The sequence below is a fragment of the Podarcis liolepis genome (genome assembly GCF_965112155.1).
Source record: "Podarcis liolepis genome assembly, chromosome: 13".
NCBI classification, from domain to species: domain Eukaryota; kingdom Metazoa; phylum Chordata; class Lepidosauria; order Squamata; family Lacertidae; genus Podarcis; species Podarcis liolepis.
Genome location: NC_139573.1, coordinates 57,903,597 through 57,924,932, shown reverse-complemented (window position 1 = coordinate 57,924,932; position 21,336 = coordinate 57,903,597). Strand labels below are relative to the sequence as shown.

General features: G+C 49.3%; 1 protein-coding gene across 11 annotated transcripts in view; it reads right to left on the bottom strand.

Annotated features, from left to right (window-relative positions):
• Window positions 1-21,336, bottom strand: part of FOXN4 (forkhead box N4) — a 52,326-nt gene that overhangs the window by 13,734 nt on the left and 17,256 nt on the right. For 2 of the 11 annotated variants that reach the window (XM_083470962.1, XM_083470963.1), the window contains exons 3-12: window positions 20,550-20,671; window positions 13,244-13,332; window positions 5,762-5,925; window positions 5,384-5,508; window positions 5,169-5,294; window positions 4,173-4,303; window positions 3,171-3,267; window positions 2,445-2,652; window positions 1,654-2,028; window positions 506-1,297 (exon numbers count right to left, since the gene is read on the bottom strand). In XM_083470962.1, coding sequence (XP_083327088.1) covers window positions 1,041-1,297; window positions 1,654-2,028; window positions 2,445-2,652; window positions 3,171-3,267; window positions 4,173-4,303; window positions 5,169-5,294; window positions 5,384-5,508; window positions 5,762-5,925; window positions 13,244-13,329 — 1,569 coding nt within the window. In that variant the 5' untranslated portion in view covers window positions 13,330-13,332; window positions 20,550-20,671 and the 3' untranslated portion in view covers window positions 506-1,040. Of the gene's footprint in view, window positions 1-505; window positions 1,298-1,653; window positions 2,029-2,444; window positions 2,653-3,170; window positions 3,268-4,172; window positions 4,304-5,168; window positions 5,295-5,383; window positions 5,509-5,761; window positions 6,092-13,243; window positions 13,333-15,196; window positions 15,261-20,549; window positions 20,672-21,336 lie in introns of those variants that run through there. The other 9 variants (XM_083470965.1, XM_083470966.1, XM_083470964.1 and 6 more) reach the window with 9 other exon arrangements.

The following is a 21,336-nucleotide window of genomic DNA, read 5'->3' as shown; positions in this document are numbered from 1 at the left end:
TTTTCCTGTCACTACAACATTAAAAAAAAAAATTGATGCTGAATACATAATTCCTTTTTGTTTTCATAAAAATAAATTATAAATAAAATTTACAACAGTAATACTGCCTAGTACAATAATTAGGAAATACTATACACAAGTCTAGAATATAAATCCTAAATTACTTCTCCTTTGTTTTAAAAGCCTAAGGTAATGTTTTATCCAGTGTAAAGTTCCTTATTTAGTACAGCCTTTGCCAAGCCGACGCTCCCCAGCTGTTTTTGGCCACGGGTCCCATCCATCCTGGCTCACACAGATGTGCAGGTGGGGCTGAGGCTGGAGGGCACAGATTTTGGTGAGGGCTGAGCTGAGACTTTCTCTACCAGGGAACATGGGCCATCCTCCCTCGAGAGGCAGAGCCTTCCCGGCACCTCGGAAGACTCTGCTGCCCATGGCCTGGACTAGACTGAGACTATCTGGCAGCTGCTCAGGGGCTTCCCAGAAGGGATGGCTGAAATAGGAGCCTGCAGGAAGGGAGAGTAGCTGGATGGTGTGGCTTGAGATGGACAGAGGGGAGGGGAGATTCGCCCCCTTTTGCCTGAAGAGAAGAGAGGCTGGTCAAGAGGCAGGGGGGTCACTAATGGAAGTGAAGCCTCTGGGACCTGGGGAAGAAGGTCTGGGGAGGAACCACCAGCAGGCCCCAGAGTGGAGCTGGGGGCACACAGTTGCAACTAGTGATAGAAAGCTCAGCCAGTTGCAGCTTAGACTGTCACAAATGACAGAGCAACCCTAATGGGCTTCAGAACAGCCCAAGCATCAGCGGGTTGGGGGGGCTTTGCTGAAATTTTGCAGCTTGCCTTGGAGCACACCAGGATCCCTTCACTTCAGTTAGTGTCTTCAAGACTATGCATCTCACCAAAATCTCTTGCTTGGGATGCTTGAAGGAGCAGCAAGGCATGTTCTCCTCCCCAAGTCAGATAATTTTGCAGGCTCAAAGCACCCCCAGAAGGAACTGGGCTTCTCTGTTTCTCAGTCAGGCTCAAGGGACGGGAATGGCTCTTTCAGAGAAGGGCGATAGGCTTGTTTCCTTGGGCGCTGATGTACTGAGTGGCAGAGATGGGGTCCAGCGTTGTGTATGTTGTGTAGAGGCCTGTCACTTGCAAGTCTGAAAAGGAGGGGTGGTCAGTGTTGTTGCTGGAGGCAGGGGTGAGGCCAGCGGGGGCCAGGTCGCAGTCAGAGAGGGCCAGAGAAGAGTTGCTGAAAGCACCCAGGCTCTCCAAGTTGAAGCTCTCGTCTTTCATCTCTTCCCAGATGTTACCTTTTCATAATAGGGACAACAACAGAGTAGTGAACATTGGTGACAGTTCAGCTTTGAGAAGGTGCAAGAGAGGAGGACCGCGAAGCACACATTGACTCTAGTGAGAAGAGGCCCATCTCCTTCCATGATGAAACCAGCCAGCTGTCCTAAGGAAGCCCATGAGTGATCCCCATCTCAAACCTCATGAGGACCTACCTAGATCCCCCCACTTGGACCAGTATCAACCCCTCCACAGCTGAGTTCAAATCCCACATTAAAGAATGATAGAGTTGGAAGGGACCCCAAGGCTCACCTAGTCACAGCTGGAGAATCCCTGCCATCCAGCAGTCATCTCCACCCCCAACTCTTCCCCTTACCTTGTAGTGCAAAGTCCATGATGCTGGGATCAAGGGCATCCACCTCTGCGTTCATGTCGGTCATCATGCTGAGGAAATCTGGGGCACGGCTCATCGGATGCTGAGGAAGGGGACTCTGGCTAAGACCGTGCAGCGGGTGCAAGGGAGGGGTCTGCGCAGGAGCAGGCGAATCTGGAGTCATGCACGCTTGCGTCTGGATCTGGTGGTGCAGCGGGAGGGACTGCAGGGCGAGTGTCATGACCGGCTGGGGCTGCAACTGTGAGATGCGCCCTGCGGCTGCCGCCATATGGCTCCGCGTGGAACCGTCCCCCTCAGACTGCTTGCTCACCCGCCTGCAGCTCTCGGGTCGGTCTGTGATGAGCCTGTCCAGCTCCTCTGCAAGGGGAGATTGCCATTGATGCGTGGGGAGTAAAGTCCCTCAGAAGGGGCCCACAGCTCAAGAAAATATAGAAATTATATCCTTTCACAGCACTAAGGCCACATTCACGCAATGAACTTAAAGCGCTGAAAGGCGGCATATAAATAGATACCAACATAGCATAAAATTGGGAGCCCTGTGCATGGCCTCAAGTGCCTGGGAGGAAAAGCAGACATAAGAGACCAGCTAAATGAGCTGCTGTCTGTGTGGAGGGGGCGGCCTCCATGCCCGTGGGCATCACCCTCCGCGCATCTCCTCCCCTGCAGGGGTGCGGCAGCCACATCCAGTGATTTTGCCGTTTCTCCCTGCCAGAGAACTATTGGCAGGCAGGACCCCCAGGAGCCTCCTAGCCAGGTGCCGGCCTGCTGCTCACCTGGGTTGGCCATGCTCCGGAGAATGGCTGCCAGGTCTTTCCTCTTCCACTTCTGCATCTCCTCTTCCATCTTGTCTATCTTGGCGGGGTTGAGGGCCCACAGGCAGCCTTTGCGGGACGTGCCACTCATCTTATTCTCCACCTTCTCAAAGCATTTGTTCAGGGACAGGTTGTGGCGGACGGAGTTCTTCCACCCATCGGGCGCTGTCTGCAAAAGGGAGCAAGGCCACTTCCTCAGGTCATTTAAGAAGAAAAAAGCCCTGTGTCCAGGGGTGGGATTGTGCCCTTCAAAGGCAAAGCACCAGCGAGCACTTCCATGAGGCAACATCATTGCTATGGGAGCCAAATGGATCCTACGTGAACAAAGGTTGCAGCAAGGACCTTTTAGTTTAGAGAAAAGGTGAGTAAGAATGATAGAAGTTTATAAAATTATGCGTGGTGTTGAGAAAGGTGACAGAGAAAAAGTTTTCGCCCCCTCTCATAAGACTAGAATTCATGGACACCCTATGAAGTTAAATACTGGGAGACTGAAGACAGATCAAATAAAGGACTTTATCATGGAGACAGTTAGACTGTGGAACTCCCTCCCACAGGAGGCAGTGATAGTGACCAACTCGGATGCTTTACAAGAGGATGGGGCAAATTCAATGCCTATCAGCTAGGATGGCTCTGCTCTGTCTCTGCAGTTCTCCATGTCAGCTGCAAGGCAAGCCCTGCCTCCCTCACCTTGAAATAGGGGAAGTGCTCCTTCATGAAGCTGTAGATCTCGCTGACGGGGAGACTGCCCGTCTTGCTGTTTTTCAGGGCCATGGCAATCAAGCAGCTGCAAGGAAGAGGAGAAGTCAGAGTTTCCTCCCTGCCTTCCTGTTCTTGTTGCTGCTTCCATTTATATTCCACCTTCTAATCCAAGGAGCAAAAAGGTTGGAGTACATGGTTCTCGCCTCTTCACTTTAACCTCACAACCACCTAGTGAGAGGTAGGCTTACACTGAGAGACAGCGAGTGGCCCCAAGGTCACCCATTGAGCTTCGTGGCTGAGGGGGGAAACTTGAACCTTGGCCTCCCAGGTCTTAGCCCAGCACTCTTGTTCTGGTGGTGCAGAACACCCCCCAGCCCCCTTTTGCAGACCGTTCCTCGGAGTAATCTCTCCCCATTTCAGTAACTCCAGGGCACAGTAAGCCCCCTCCCATGAGTCATCCCGTCTGCATTTACAGGACTTAGGTCCAGTTAAGGATTGTTTTGCAATTTTTTCACAGCGTAAAGTTCTTTTCTCATTTATGATGGAGAAGTGAGAATGACAGAGGATGTTTACTGTGGGATGGGTCTGTTTGTGGATGCTGCAGTTCTGCAACACCCACACAACCCGGCTGGCATCAGCATGTGGGGCTTGTTTGTTGTTTGTTTCTCTTTAGCTGGATTGATCCTTAGTGGGGAAAATCCAGTAAGAGAAAGAGGAAAAAGAAACTCTGTCACTAATTACAGTACAGTTGCACCTTACATTAATTTAACTGGTGCAGTTTCAACCTTGCGCTGTTAAAGGCTGGCCTGTTGGGACTATGCAAATTAAAGACACATGAGGTTTAAGTGTGTTCATTCCCAAATTAAGCCCCACACCTGGAAGCCCTTCAGAACAGCAACTCACTTCAGCTGCAGTTGCTGAGTTTGGGGCAGAGACTTCTCTGGGGATAAGACGGGCAGGTGTGCCTGGGCAAAGTGTGGTCCTTCTCACCTATAGGAGTAGATAGGCTTGGGGTAAGGCTTCGCCTGCTGTTCCTGGGTGCTGTGAGGAGCCAGGCGGGGGGGCTGTGAGTATTGAGGCTGCGTCCCGTAAGAGGTGCTGTAGATGGTCGTTGGAGGGCACTGGGGTGGGGAAGAGGGGAGGGGGGAGAAAGGGGGAAAAGTTTCAGCTCTCTCAGCAGTTAAATGGAGACTTTGAAGACCTTTTCCTTCATCATAAGGGGTGGGGAGAGGAGGATACCAAGACACAGATATAACTTATAACATTACATGTTAGCCTGGACTGAGAGGTGACATGATAGCCAAAATTCTGGATTTATATTTGGATTTAAATCTAGGCCTCCTTCTCCAAAGCCAAATCTTTAGATTAAATCTCTGGATTTAAACCTGGGCCTCTTGCTCCAAAATCAAGGCCTGAACCCCACTTTCGTTCGACCCATATTTTGACCATATTGTGTACAAATTGCTCTCCTGGGTCCGAGGGCTTTTCTCATTGTTCTGCTGCTGTGCCTTGTGAAAATCCAATCTTACCCACTGAATCTGAATTTATCAGATGTGCTGGAAATCCAAAGAGAGATGGAGTTTGACTGAGCTTCAGTTCAGTGGGTAAGACTGAATTTTTGCAAGGCACAGCAGCCAAACGACGAGAAATGCCCTCAGACCCAGGGGAAATAATCAGGACACAATATGATCAAAATACGGGTCAAGTGAAAGTGTGGATGAGCCCTACCTCTGCATTAAATTGGGGTTAAATATCTGGATTGCAATCTGAGCCTCTTGCTCTGAATCCAAACACATGCTGCTTCTTCTACCAACCCCCCACTGTGGCCCCCTGCCATGCTTTCAAATAAAGGCAAATAAACCCGCAGCAGCTCAGCTTGCGTCATTTGCCCTTGACTTGGCTGCACTTCTTTGTTAAAGTTGTTTTACATCCCCTTAAAGCTCTGTGCCTCAACATACGCACAGCCTCGGGAGCAGGAGATGGTACCTGTTGCGCGTGTTGAGCGATGGTGAACACCTGCTGGACATGGCGGGGCAGAGGAGGGAAGAGGGGGGCTGCCTGCGCTTGCAGACTGGGAGACAGCTGCCCCCCAACCACATACTGGCTTATCTGCTGCCAAAGGAAAGAGAAGAGGAACGTCAGTTGAACCAGGTCAGAAACGCCTCCTTGGCCAGGAATGGGGAGGGAAAGGAAGTGCTTACATTGGCACCGTGAGATGAAACGGCGTTCAGTCCTCCCAGAATGCCTTGAGGCAGGCTGGCCTGGATGTGGATCATTGCTCCAGGAGTCCCTGCGCTGGCGTGCAGATTCCCTGGCATAGACCCTGCTGGGCAACGGGAGAGACATGGGGCGTTGTGAGTCTTCCAGTGTGTGTGCAGATAAAACCACGCCACTCGCACGCACAAGAGAAGTGCCAGCACATGTCCGTTTAGCACCCGAGGCACGCACAGAGGCCAAAACAAATGAATAAATCTGCAAGGCGGTAGAAATAAGGAGGGGAAAACACTCCCCACCCCACCCCCGGAAAGGGCTCCCATAGCAGTTGATGGAGCAACTCAACATCCCCGCAAGAGACCTACCTGTCTGCTGCAGCACAGCATTCTGGGAGCTGAGTCCAAAGTCCATCCTTTCGCTGGCCATTTGTTGCAGCCGAGGGACGTCCACGGAAGTCAGCCAGGACAGGGACTGTAAGTCACCGGGGAGGTCGTCTTCACCCAGTTGTGAAGGGTCAGAAGCCAAGAGTCTACAGAGCGGAGAAACAAGACGCGCAGGTGAGAGACTTGGGATGGGCTTTTCCCCAATAGTCTTGAGGTTGGACACAAATCCCTGCTGAGTGTCAACCACTGCAACCCGGCCCCAATTCACACAGCATGGGCCCAGGCCCATGACTGGGAATCTGAGAAACTGTTGTGGACACCACAAAGCACCCTAATTTTATGAAATAAATAAATAAATAAATAAATAAATAAATAAATAAATAAATAAAGTTTAGAAAGCGTTAACCTGTACTTAGTCTATTTCTAACTTTCTGAAAGTGTTTAATTATTGTTGCTAATTCTTATTACTGATCAGTTCATTGTTTTATCTTTATTGCAAACCACTTTGAGGTTGTTGTTTTAACAATCAAGTGGTGTGTACTTAAAAAAATAATAATTCTCAGATAAGAGGCTGGCAATGGTCAGAACCCCCACTCCCCCCCCCCAGACAACAGGCAAGAGCATTCAGAAGTTATAACCATCTGGGGTGGGGAATCAGAATTAAAACACAGGTAACAAAGAAAACAAAAAACAGGCAACCTCTCCCAATACCAAATAAAAAAAGTAAAAAGAAAATATTGGGAGGAGCAAAGGGTCTGGGTGGGCATGAAGGGGGTGTCTGAGGGCTCATGGTGCCCACGGGCACCACATTGGGGACCCTGGTCATACAGTGTTCAATATTATTTCACTCCCAAGTACATTAATGAAAGTAAAAATCCCATTTCACCTGGGTGCACAAAAGTACTGAAACCTAGAACCACAGTGTTCTAGCAGAACTTGCCACACTTGGCTTACTGCAGATTGAGCGTCAAAATTTTTCCTGTTATCTAAAATAAGATTATAGATGCTTTTTCTGATAGACATATGCATCATTGGCTGAAGACACTGAGCTTACGCCCTAAAATAAATCTGGCATTTGCACTTGCTCCCTTTGCAATTTTCAAGAGTTTAATAATGCAACTGTTGCAGCCAAGTTAATTCACAGAGCTTTGTGCTCACATTTCTCAAAAGTGTTTTGCCGTTTTCCTCTGCCAACCTCAAAGCAAAACTTAGCTCGATTTTCTCTTTTTAAGGCCAAGGGTGATTGCAGGAAGCAAAGGTGACGCCCCTGCTAGGACCCTCCTGGCCCCCCCCCTCTCTTCTTCCTCAGTATTAGTCCTTGCCTGCAAGATGGAATAACCCGCCTTGCCAGGCAGGGCTGGGAAAGAGCATCAGGTGGTCCCCCTTCCTCCTCCGCCATTGGCCAGGCTGTGAGTAAACAGGAGCATCAAATGGTTTAAAAAGTGGGGAAGGTCCCTGTCGTTTGCAACAGTTGGCCCTGGGCATTGTAAGGCAGGAGGGATTGTGCTCCAGCGACTGTTGGCCAGGCCACGTGGCTGCCTTTTGTTTTGGGGATTCTTGCTTAATTGTTTTCTCCCCCTTTTTTCAAACTTCCCATTAATCTGGCTGAAAGACAGCAGACACACAACCCCGTGCCATCTGGCACTCCGGGGCCCCTGGCAACCCTCAGCCCCCCCCCAACAAATAAATGGGGTCAGGTGGGCGGGGAGGGTCAAGACCCACTGCACACGCCTCCTGTCAGCAAGCGCATGGCCCGCCCCCTGCAGCACATGGCTGGGTGGGAGACCATCTCCTTCTCCAGCTGATCTTCCCTGGAGAACAAGCTGCTTTCTATGGCAGATCTAAGGGATCCCTGTTCATTCTTCTCCCTAATAAACACTTCCTCGTAAATCCGCCTTGTGTGGAGGAGAAGGGAAGGCGCCTGCCCCTTTTCTGTACCAAAGGGCACCATCTTTGCACAACTAGCCTACAGGGTAGACCTCCCCCCCCTTTCCTGTGTCCCCACCCTGTATGGAGACAGGGGTTGGCACAGAGTTAGAGGGAAATATAGCTTTGAGAACACGCACTCAAAACCCTTTTAAACTTCTTGAACTGAATGTTATGAACCACCAGCCAAGGCTAAAGCCAGCTGCCCCTGGCTAGACAGTCTAGAATCATAGAACTGTAGAGCTGGAAGGGACGCCAAGGGCCATCTAGTCCAACGCCCTGCAGTGCAGGACCTGCAAGATGGTTGTGTAAATCTCTGTCATGTAAAAGGGGCTGAAGGGGAAACAATGGCACAGGAAGAAAGCCTGCAGTTCTAGCCATTGGATGTTTTGGATTTAGGTGGCTTTTCCATCTGAAACAGGCTTTGGTTCTGCACACCGTGAAAAACAAGCAGGGTGGCTCCGTCTGCCAACCGCTCTCCCCTCAACGGATTGCCCACAAGAGCGCAGTCGCCAAGCACTCACTCCAGGCACTTGGTTCTGTGAGGCACCCCCCCCCCCCGTCCCCGACTCGACCTAATACCAGCTCAGGCCAGTGGTCCATCGCGCTTGGTTTTGTCAGCCTGGGCCCATGAACTGCCTAGTGTGGGCGTGCACAGCCAGGGGCGGGCATCCTTCCCTGGAGGGTTTTAAGCAGAGGTTGGGAGGCCTCCTGTCCTGGATGCTGCAGCTGAGGTCCCTGCACTGCAGGGGGCTGGACTAGAGGACCCTTGGAGGTCCCTCCCAGCTCTACCATTCTCTGATTCCACGATGAGCTCTGCAGGGCTTCAGGTGGGTGCGTTCCCCAGCCCTGGCATAAAAAACCTACCAGTTGAACCCAGACTTCCCTCATTGTGTTTGATTTGTTGTCCTTTCAAAAGGCAGAGTAAAAATGCCACATGGAGCAATGCTCCCCCACTGCCACCCCCATAGCTCCCATTCCTGTGGCTGTTTTCATCTTAATCCACCAGTGACTCCAGAGGACAGAGGAAGTAGCTGCACGGGCACCCCCTGCCCCCCATGCTGCTGGACCACAGCACCCATCAGCCCCTGCAGTCAGCAGGGGCGCGGACTTATAAAAAATATTGGGGGGGCCTGGGAAAGCTCATGAATAATAAATAAGCTCATGAATATGCAGATAAAGTGGCGCCGCCTCCTCGTGAGCGAATAGGGGAGAGCGTGCTGCGCCTATTAATCAGCTCCGAAGGAAATTGGGTGGAGCTTTTGCTCGGGAGGGAGGGCAGGAGGCATGCAGCCCGACCCTGTGCATTTTGGGCTGGGGGAGGGGCGGAGGTGGCGCTCTGCTGGAGGGGTGCCCGAGATTATTGGGGGGGCGGAGCCCCCCAAACGAATTTTTGAGGGGGCTCGGGCCCCCTCAGGCCCCATGGAGTCGGTGCCTATGGCAGTCAGCCCAGCCAAGTGGCCAGGGATGCTGGGAGATGTAGTCTTAACAATGCATGGAGAGCCAAAACAGGTTCCTTCCCCCTGAGGAGGGGACTCTAGATGTCTCCTCCAAGGCAAGCACACAAACAGTAAATCCCACTCCATGGGGTGTAATCACCCTTTGCAATGACATATTTCTTCACGGAGAGCAGGTTCCCTGGCACTCCACAGCTGGAGTAGAAACCAGAAGAAGCGGGCTTTATTCCTTTCTCTCACTTTATTCCTGATGGAGCCACAGAGCAAAACCATCCTGGATCCCAGAAAAGCCGTCCAGAGGGGGGCGTATTGGGGGGGGGGCTGGGGGTCCTCCACACTTCCCTTTGCTCTGCATTTCTAGGCACAGGTCCGGGATTTCATGTCCAAGCACTTTTTTTCTGGCGCTTTCCCCGCAAAAGCCTGCTCTTTACTGCTGAAAACAATTCTGCAGAAAACCAAAACTGAAGTTTGATCTGATTCAGTGGTAAAGATTGGTTTTCCTAGGGACAGCAGTGGGGCAAAAAAGAAAAAGGGGGAAAAGGGCAAGCTTTAGAAGTGCTTGGGCACAGAGCAGAAAAGCCCCGGCAGGACAAAGGGGCCTGTGGAGGAGTCCTCAGGCGGGAGCCCTATTTTCTGAGAGACACAGGCGCACGAGTGCGGCAGCCCTGGGTGCCACCTGGGGGCTGCACATCTAGTGGTTAGAGTGTCAGACTAGCACTCGGGAGGCCAGGGCTAGAGCCCCACTCAGCTCTGAAGTCCCTGGGCTCTGAGCCCAACCTACCTCACAGGGTTGTTGTGGGGATTAGGTGAGGAGGGGGAGAACCATGTGACCATCTTGAGTTCCTGGGGGGGAGGAGGGGGGATATAAACACAATTAATTATAAGATGAGATGAGATGTCATCGTGGGCCTGGCCATGCTTGTGTCTGCGCAGCACTCTCCCTTGCCAGACCAGGATCAGGTGTGCGCATTGTAGCCCTTGGGACAAAGGTTAGTTCTTAACATTTAAGCATCACAGCATCTATCAAACCAGGCAACAGGGAGCAGTGTCTGCACAAAGGTTTGATGGTCAGAGAACTGAAGGCCTCTCAGATCGGTCTTTCAAAACTGCGACTCTCTTCCTTCGTTCCTTTTCATTCCCCTCCCCGCCCCCTCCTTTAAAATACTGTATTGGAAACCGGGTCTCTTCTAAGTTCCGCAGCCCAATGGAAACATTTCAAGGGAGAGAGCGGAGTCTTCTCAGCACAATCTCAGCCTCCCGCTCACTAATTGGGGGCCAATTCCCATTTTGTGGAGTCTTCATGCGCCCCCCCCCCATGGAGAACTCGGGGCTGCAGGTTCCAGTCGCGGCTGCAGTGACAGCAAGAGAGTAAACAGACCTGATAGAATCTGACAGGTCCATTCTCTTCTTAAAATCAGTCAGTCTGAAAGATTTTCTTTTACATAATCCAATGTGCTTTCTCATGAAGTAGAACAAATGCTACCATGCACTTTGGGGTACAATCTAGGGTTTTTAAATACATTTTTACTACTTTTAAATGGGGTTGGGCAAATTAGTTTAGAATACATAATAATAAATTACAGCATTATGTTTTACAAACTTTGGGAACTCAGTTTGTACCAGGGGGAAAATTCCAATAATAGCATGTATGCCTGCTTTTTTTTAATAAGGTATTATGTTCAGCATGATGACTTAGAAATAAGTTCCATTTCAGTTTGTGGAAGGCTTGTATCTACAAATGAAAATGATACTTATTTTCTTTTTTTAAAAAAAATGAAAATGATACTTATTTTCCTTCTGTCTTGAATTCAAAATGATCTCACCCACTCAAAAATAATAACGTTATCTGCAAAACCTACTAGCAAGGCATATATAGGTTACCTACAACTTTTATTTAGCAATGAAATCCATCCTTTACAAATGCCAGGATATGTCAAGAGTCCACCAGACGAAAGAGGAGCATAAGGTGTTCCATGAACCTTTTCCCCATGGAGCTTCAGAGAATGTTAGCAAGTTGCTTGTTGAGCAATGAAAGGCTAGAGCAGGAATGTTTGCCGTGGGAAAGAGTGTCTGAAAGTAGTAGCTGCCCAAAGCAAAAGGGTAGAAGACCCTCCAGCAGAGAGGGAAGGGGGCTTCTGAGTCGCCCATTCCAAATGCACAAAAGTTGAGGAGTTTTAAAAAGTGCTTTTGAGTAGGGTTACCTGATGGTAGATTAATTGGTAGGAGCTTCATAGGTAAAGCTAAAGGTACCCCTGACCGTTAGGTCCAGTCGCAGACGACACTGGGGTTGCAGCGCTCATCCCGCTCTATAGGCCAAGGGAACCGGCGTTTGTCCGCAGTCAGCTTCCAGGTCATGTGGCCAGCATGACTAATCTGCTTCTGGCGAACCAGAGCAGCGCACGGAAACGCCGTTTACCTTCCTGCCAGAGCGGTACCTATTTATCTACTTGGACTTTGATGTGCTTTTGAACTGCTAGGTTGGCAGGAGCAGGGACCGAACAACGGGAGCTCACCCCGTCGCGGGGATTCGAACTGCAGACCTTCCGATTGGCAAGCCCTAGGCTCTGTGGTTTAGACCACAGCGCCACCCGCGTCCAGCCAGGAGCTTCATACCACAGTATAAAATGTAACCCAGTTTAACCCAAAGTACAGCAAGGCAACAACTGGGGGGCGTGGCTGTTTTTGTTTTTGTTGGTGGTGGTGTGGGTGGGTGTGGGGGAGAGAGAGAGAGAGAGAGAGTACATATAGCAGTTATTCTGCCTCCTATCACATGGTAGGATGCAATAACATTTTAGAAAGCTGCAGTGCTTTGTTTTCCTGTAAATAACTTCAGAGGGTGGCAGGAAATCAGGACACAATAAGAAGTTTCTAAAATTCTGAACTATTTGGAGAGAGAGGAAACCTTTTCCGCCTCTTTTGTGATACTAGAACTTTGGGTCACCCATTCAAGCTTTTAGGCTGCAGTTTTACAGCAGACAAAAATTACAAACACTGCATGTAATTTAACTTAGGGAATTTGGTGTACAGTGGTGGGAAGTTCCACCGGTTACAATGTGGTGATTGGCCACCAACTGATATGGCTGCAAAGGGAAGTCAATAAATTTCCAGAGAAGGAGTCTCTCAGTGCCAACTGGGCATGAAAGCTAAGTGGAACCTTGATATTCAGAGGAAAGATCCAAGATGGTAGGTGCAGATTCCCTGAAGGCGAGAGCCCAAAGGCATCTGCCCAACTGGCCACGCTGTACTGTACAGTGTACTCATGTGGATGCAAGGCTGATTTCAAGCCTGAGTGCTGTTGGAGCAGGGCCAGATGGAGACCCCGCCTCCCTGCCCAGGGCGCATCTGGACTGAGGGAGACAGGGAGGGAGATTCCTTTCCCCTGGACTATGGCTTGATTCAGCAAGACAATCCTTAGACGCTCAATATTCAAAGCGTACGGATGGCTGGCATTAACTTCCAAACTGCCATAGCTCATGCTGGATAAAGTATGGGGTTTAAACTAAAGAAATACACACACACACACACACACACACACACACACACACAATTTTTTTTTAAAATGGGTTTTATAAACAAGAATAATGTTATACCAATAAGTATACCAAGTTTTCTCATGTCATTTGTATGAACACATGAGTCTTTGGTAAAATAGACGGATGCCAGAATGTGTCTGTGATTTTGCTACGTGTCAAAGACACCAAATTTCTTATGCACGCAGAACCCGTCATTCATTTCAGTGGAAGGGCTGAACCATGTTTGCACACCAAGGAGTGTACAGATGTTCTACCTGGCATTTACACACCTCCAGAAGCCATTTGAGGGGGACAGAAATCCCCAGTAGCACCTACTAAAATGCTCTGCCAGGTTCCCAAAGGAAGGGCCCAGGAAGAAAGGGAAGAGATAAATAATTATTAACCCTTAGTTACTGAGCACATCCTAAGATGCAAGAAATTGCCAGGCTGGAGAGCTAATTGAAAAGCAAAGGGCAAATGTTGCATGGGGGAAAATGACACTCAGAGCACCATTTCACAGGACAGCAGGGAGAAATACAAATTCATTAAGAAAGAAAGAAAATGCTCACCTATATTCTTGTGGAGAAGGGTGGTGGCTTTGCCCTGAATTTTGAATGAGGCCAGACATGACTGAGGTGATATCACTTTCTATCATTTCCTACATGGAAAGAAGGGGAAAGGGACCACATAGGTATGACAGAACTACCCAGTATTTCAACAAATAAAGAACTAGTCTCTTGATTGTTTAAAATGCTATATATGATGACACCCAAATCTTACATATTTTGCTTCAGAAGATTTCCTTGGATTTTTTTTTTTAACTTTGTTGATGCTTAATGAGCAAACACTAGTATATAATGAGGGGAAAATCCACCATTATCAAGTGGATAAATTTGGGATAAACAGCATTCTGCAGTCTTATGTGCAAGTCCAAATTCAGTAAGATTTACACAGGACCGACTTTCCAGGCATTTTTGCTGTGAGTGTCCTCATCTAGAGAGAGAGCAGCCTGACCTTACACATTTACTCAGAAATGCAGCCCACTAGACTCAAGGTGGACTTAGCCACAACCCATTGAAGTGAAATAATTGCTCAAAAGAAAACAAATAAAGAAAGAAACCCGCTGATTGCAGAAGTGGGTGAAAATAAACGAAGTCATAGCAACTGACAAGTTTGGGGGGCAATCATCACTCCAGCATCTTTTATCCCAAGACCACTTTGTTTTCACGGGGAGGAAGGCGAAGCTGCTCCAAGACCCCCTTATGCCCCCCCCGGGTCCCGGGCTCCCCACCTGCGGGATCTCTTGGGGGCCCTGCGGCTTTTGCACCCTGGGCGGGGGGGGGGAGGCAGGTACCTGCACCACGGCGGCTCCCTTCGCCCGGCGGGCTGCGCTCTCCTCGCTTCCTCCCTCGCTCGCCAAACCGTTTTTAAATTTCCCTCTCGGGGAGCTGTCCAGCCTGGAGCATGCGCAGAAGGGGCGGGCCGGCGGGGGGGGGGCAGCGGCGGGGCAGCTCCGGGCAGGCGGCGCGGCGGCGGCGGCGGCGGCGGCGCCCTCCTCTCTCTCTCTCTCTCTCTGGCCCGGCGGAGCAGCCTGGGCGCCCCCCCCCCAAGAGCCCGGAGGCCGCGCGCGGAGCCGGGTCTCGGCCGCGAGGAGCTCCCAGTCGCCGCGGAGGGCGGGCGGGCCGGCCTCCCCTTTGGCGCCGCGGCGCCCGCGCCTCCAGCAGCGGGAAAGGGCCCGCGAGGGAGAGAAGGGGCTGCGAGGAGCCCGGGCGGGAGAGGCCCGTCAGGCTGCCGCAGAGCCGAGCGAACCTGCGGAACTCCCTGCTGCCCCGGGCAGAGCCAGGATGTCTCTTAGGAGGGGCTGCCCCCCCCCCGCCCCACCAACCTGGATGGTTTGGAAAGAAGATTGGACAAATTCATGGAGGAGGAGAGAGCTCTCGATGCAGAGGAGCCAACTCCTAGCAGCCAAGGTCCCCAATAAAATATTTGAGGGGCTGCTCCCAGTGGCGTGGCGTGGGGGGTGCAGGGGGGGCCGGCCGCACCGGGGGCAACATCTGGGGGTTAGGGTTAGGGGGCACAAATCCACGGGTTAGGGGGCGCAAATTACTTGCCTTGCCCTGGGTGCTGACAACCCACGCGACGCCACTGGCTGCTCCTTCCAAGTTGATGGGCATTGCCATTCAAATGGTGTGTGTGCGCCATGTCATGCGACTGATTATGCAGGGCAGGGCTTACTTGCACCCCCCCCCCAATATTTTATTCAAGTTGGCTCCCTGGTTGGAGGCGTCAATACTTCTGAATCCCAGTTGTTGGAAACCAGAGATCTTGTGCTCAGATCCTGCTTGCAGGTTTCCAGCAGGCCTTGGGGAGCCCCTGTGGAAACAGTTTGTGGGACCAGATGGGGCCCTGTTGGCCTGACCCAGCAGGGTTCTTCCAATGTTCTGATGTTTTCTGCCCACCCCGCCCATTCCAGGTCTCCCTGGGGCTTTCACAGAGCAACAATAAGCTTTGCCAGTTCTTACCAGAAACAGAAAACCTCTGAGCACGTGCAGATTCCCTTTTGATTGCTTCCAGATGACCTGTTTATTCAGCAATCCTCCTCATTCATTTGCACAAAGTTTGTAAGATTTAAGATTTTATTAATTGCAAGTGGTATATAAATGCTGTGAAAAAAGTACAAATAATAAATGTGCAATTGTGTTTCATTTTTGCTTTATATATTATAGTACGGTTACTCCATGTGTTGTGATGTAAGTTGTCCTGCGCTTCTATTTGGAGGAAGGGTGGGGTCTAAAAGCAGTTCAATAAACAAACTAGGGTGCCACAGATGGACATAGGAAGCGTCTGCTGGATCAGGCCATTGGCCCAACTAGGCCAGCATCCTGTTCTTACCCTTGCCAGCCAGGCCCCCCCCCCCCATTATGAGAAGCCCACAAACAGGCCCCGGGCACAAGAGCAACTCTGCCCTCCTGTGGCTTCTAGCAACTGGCATTCGGAGGCATCGCTGCCTCTGACTGTGGAGGCAGAGCATTGAGTAAGCCTTCTCTTGAATTTACAAAATGCATAACCTGTGTGCAGCAATCCTGAGCCAACCTTCCTCTTCCTTCTTCCAGGTAAATTAAAGTAGACATGGTATATCATTAAGGAGTGTTCATCCGGTCTCTACTAGGGGATCATTCAGAATGTGTTTCTGCTACGACACACTGGCTAGCAAGTTCCAGTACTCTGCAACAAACACAGTGATTTGCTTGACAGAAAGGGCTGATCCACGCATGACCATGTGCACCAAAATGGAAGCGAAAAACAGCACTAGGAAAGTCTAGACACACACAATTAAATTATAGTGAATAACTGCTTTTAAACAAGCAACTTATTTCCTCAGAACGCTTAATGCCTCTTTTAATTTACCAGAGCATTTAATTCCCCCCTCCACTTGTGTTACAAATCCTCTTTGTATGTCTTGTAGAATGATATTTAAACTGAAATAGACATAAACCAGAGCAATATGTGCTCCATTTTACAAGGCCAGGCCTCCCCACCCCCCATGGGTGAAATTTGCTTGTAATACTTTCTGTCAGTGTAACAAATTGTAGTTAAAATCATTTAGTGTGAAATTCCCCATTAATCCCACCAGGAAAAGGCATTTAGCAAAAGTCTAGTCACTTGAGAGCATACAGATGGTGCATCGGAGTTGTACAATAGGACCAACCACTGATTATATGCAGGGATGTAACGGACAAAAAGGTCTTCCTGAAAACCAGGAGAAGTGAGGGTGGTCCTAGTGCCTGACTGGTTCAAATAGAAGGCAGTCTTTACAATATCAGCAATAAGCAAAATGCACAAGTATGTCGAGAACAACCAGGGAAGAAGGTGAAACGGCTGCAGAGTGAGGCCAGTGACTTTGTAGCTTATAAAGTAGCTCTCTGCACCTTGGCAGCTGGGAAGATTAGGGTGAAAGAACCAGATAAACTAGTGGCCAACTGCAAAGGGGACTCGGAGATTTAATTTGTACATGTTATATGAGAACTACCTTTGTAACAGAGAATTTTAGTAGATTTGTCTGTGGTTTTATTGTATATGTAGTGACTGTTGATGTTTTTGGATGATGCCATGGCCTTTGGGTAGTGCAACAAAAGTTTATTAAGTTAAAAACATAGTCAGAATATATAAACATCAATACCTGGGTGCTGCCCCAGAAAACGGAAAATGTCTGCCTGGTGAGAAAAGAATGTCAAAGTTAGTGCCAAGTCCAGAACAGGAGAAGAGCCTGCGAGATCTGCCCCAGGGGCCCCTCTAGTCCAGACTCCTCTTCTCACAGTGACCAACTGTGGGGAAGCCCACAAGCAAGATTTGAGCACAAGAGGCCTCTCACCTCCAGCAGTTTCCAGCAAGTGGTCTTCAGAAGCATTGTTGCCTCTATTAACCTTACACCTGCCTTGTAGGAATCCTTAGCAGATGACGGCAGTGCCTGGAGACAGTCAGGTCATGCATCCACAACAATGCTCAGAGGAGGAATGACTGCTGGGAAAAGCAACGCCCTGGTGCATCTGCAGCAACACAACCGGATGCCTTCCTCTGCCGCAACTGCAACAAAACATGTCTCTCCCCTATCAGTCTCTACAGCCACAGCAGGCGCTGTAACTCGCCAACCTTTGGACTTCATCCCTGAAAGCACACTCCTCCAGTGTCTCCCGAGACAGATGGATACCAACTGTCTCCAGCTGTGGAGGCAAAGCAAAACAATCGTGGCTAGCAGCCATTGATAGCCTTCTCCATGAATTTGTCCAATCCTCTTTTAAAGGCCATCCCTGCCTCCTGTGGCAGCGAGTTCCATAGTTCAACCAATCTGCTGCGTGAATAAGTGCTTTCTTTTATCACTTGTGAATGTTCTGACATTGAGCTTCATTGGATGCCCGTGACTTGCTAGAGGGAGGGGGGGGAAAATTCTTTCTCAACTTTCTCCATGTCATGTCATGGGGGTTAGTTCAAAACATCTGGAAAGCCCCATCCTGGGGAAGACTGCCCTGTTGCCCCAGCTGTTGGTGATGTTTCTTCCAGCACAAGATCTCAAATTGTTTTAGGTCTTCTGTGCTTCCTGTCACAGACGGACCTACAAGGACATGCCAGCACTGTGGTTTCTCCCTATTTATTTTGTTGAGATAGCAGATGAGCTGCTGGCATCTACTTTGGGGTATTGTCAGGACATGAAGTTGGTGTAAAAAGCCAGTCCCTTTGCAATGTGAGCTGTGTCGTCAATGTTTCATCCCCGTTTGTCCTTTCCAGATTCTGCATGGACCAGGGTGAGACTTTTCTACACACGTCTCCTTGACAGGCATTAATCAAATTGGAACAATCGAGGCAGGGGTGTTATTTTTATCCAGGGGCACTTTAGCCTGATGGATCCACCCACCCTCCGCAAACGTCTCTGTCCCAATTCCTGCCACCGCTTCTTAGGTTGCTTCTGCTCAATTTTGACATGACTCGGAAATCCAATTAAACCGTTTTTTCACCTTCCCAGTCCCCAAATCCAACATTTCAGTAATTAGTAGAAACAAGCCACTCTCGCACTTGCTCCTTTTTGTAGTCCAGGGGGCTGTGTCCCATGATTTAAAACTAACATTTTCAAAAGCACTTCATGGTTTTGGGGAATGGTCAATTAACCTTCTGTTTCCTGTGGGGAACCCCGTGAAGAACTGTCAACAGTTGGGTTTGCAGAGATTTGCCCAGTGACCTATGAGGCCAGGAGGTTCACAGATGCATGTAACTGTGTCATCATAGATTTGTTTCCTGGGTGACAATATCGCAAGAGAATGAGCCAACTGCTTGTCGGTTTTTGGCTTCTTCTGTAGCACACGGGTGACCAGCTGAATCGATCACGATGTGCTCTCCTCCCAGCTGGTGTTATGGGGTGTACTAATGGGGAACACAAGGACAAAAGGGGATTTCTGGTATCTTTCAGACATTTCCCCTTCCTCTTTCCCTACATAATCTTTTCTTATTGATACTAATAACTCTGTAGACCAGAGAAAAAATTCACAAGCTACCTGCTGAGTTTTGTGTGCATTTTTAAACTATATATATAACTTGAGAGTAGCTATCCTAGTTGTCAACTATAGAGAAAAAAAGCAACATGCAGAGCAATCCTATACCCATAATTTATGCTGATGCAGTTGGGGGGAGGAGGAGGGAAGGAATGTTGTAACTGCATCATCAGAACAGCTGCTGTATCCAATATTCACTTATCCTGGGACACACACACAAAACACAGGAAATGGTGCAAAAAGGCAGGCACACATCCCCGGCTACCTACGTGTTCTTGTAGTGATGTGGGAAAGCTTAAAAAATTGCTCCCAATGATGTCAGGATAGCTGCAAAGTTCTGCCACCAAAAGAGGTCTGGAGGAGAATAGGTGATGGTGCCATTGTGCTGCTCCCCTGGAAGGGGGCATGTCCACCCCCCATGGCTGCGCCCTCAAAACAGCTTTGGGCATGTCTCACGTTCTTCCCATGTAATAGAACTTCATCAGCCAGCCTAATTTAGATTGCTCCAATATACACTTTTCTAATAGGATACAATCTGCGGCTAAGACCATAAGAAGAGTTGCTGGATCAGGCCAGTGGCCCATCCAGTCCAGGATCCATGTTCTCACATTGTCCAACCAGATGTGTTCAGGAAACCCGCAAGCCGGCCCCAAGCGCAAGAGCCCAGCAATGGGCCTTCAGAAGCACATGGAGGCAGAGCACAGCCATCCTGGCCAGTAGCTCTATGGATTTCTCTATTCCTCTTTCAAAGCCATCCAGGCTGGCGGCCATCTCTGCCTCCCGTGGGAGCAAGCTCCATGGTTCACGGTAGCTGTGCACTGGTCTATTCAAGCCCAAATACACAGAATCCACATTGTTATTAGCTCTGCAATGGATGTAACACAAACTCCCACCATAAGCTGTTTATGATGCGCAATCTCATCCGAAGGAATGGGTGCTGGACTATTGGATGATGGATTGCGTCCCTTTAAGGCATTTGCTGGCTGCTGTTTGCAGTGGCTCAAGGTGGGTGGAGAACGCAGGAAAGGCTGTTCTCGCCTCTCTCAGGAACATCATTAGACACAGAGAAGGATGTTAGTGGGTTTTTTTAAAAAAAATTCTCATGGCCAAGAGAGACGGGAGGTGGTGCGCAGCTTGCACCATGGTCACCTACTAACAAGTGTCAAAGTCACCCACTGCTGACAGTGGAGGTGCCAGGGCTGAATTGCTGCCAATAAGTTAAGCATCCCATCTTGGAGTGTGTGTGTGTGTGTTTAAAGAGCTGCTGACAGATAGTGATTGCCCTTCTCCGTGGCTGAAGGGGGAAGCAATGTGTTGCCTCGCCTCTGCACTCAGGATGGATTACTCATTCAAAATGACAGGTCCTGTCCAGCTTCTCCAAGTTTGGAGTGCTCTCGCCGCACAGATACTTAAGGTTAATTCAAGAACCAGTCATGTCAGATGGCCAAGTTCAAATCCCCCCTCCTCTCTCTCTCTCTCTCTCTCTCACACACACACAAAATAGTATGTTTTGAAAGGCCTGAGCCAATAATAAACACCATCCACTGGGCTTGCTTCCTCCCATGTGGCTCTCATTTAGGACATATCCCCAGCACACTGTCTCCATTGACGGGTAAATATATATGTGTATTTTTTAATGCCTCAAGAGGGAGCTGAATGATAAAAGAAACCTGGTGCATTAACTAAAAGCTCTGTGATTTTATATTGATCTCGCCATGCAGATGTCAGCACTTCTAATAATTCTTTCAGTTAAACCCAAACGCGATCAAGTTCAGGTTTTCCTAATACAATTAGGCTTGTATGGTGGTTCTGGGACAGGGCAGGAAATACTGACCTTTCCACAACTCCTCAATGTGGACCAGAATCACATTGCTTGTTTTCTTTGTCCCTGGATGTGTGATGTCAAATGGATCCCTCTCCTCATCTGTCCACAGTCAGTGGATTTTTCCCATTGGTCTTAAAGAGAGGGAATAATCTGATGAATAGCCAAACAGTAAAATGCAGCTGAAACGGAGAGGGGGGGGGTATTTGATTTACTTCCTACTTCCTTATTTAATCACTGGGTTCCTAAAGGCCCCCTTGGGTGCGAATGACCCATGTTTTGTTGCTAGGGATGTGCCACTGACCCAAGCCAAGACCCCTGCCCTAGTTCACCTATCAGACAAAAATGAATATATTCCAGGAGCTATCAGCTTCCATTATCACTAACTGAGCCTGGCAGGTGGAGACGGGCCTCATTATTTTTAATTGGGTCCTATAGTTCTGCAGTTAAATAAAACACAATGGGCTTAGTCATTCAGGAAGATCTGCAGAAGACCTTCTGAGGAATAGGAGCCCTCCAGGAGAATCCCGGCTTCCCGCTCCACGTCTACCGGACTTTGGCAGGAAAGGACTGCACAGTGGATGGTGCCCAGCACAATCCTGCTCTTTTGTCTGCTTTGGAGTCAGGAGAAAACCAATTCTGCTCCTTTTATTGTTTTTGGCCATTTTCAAAACAATACACACTCTCTTAGGCGAAGGGGCCATAGCTCCGTGGCACAACATCTGCCTTGCAAGGAGAAAACATTGAGCTAGATGGAGCCAGAATCTGACGTAGTATAAGGAAATCTTTAATAATGATG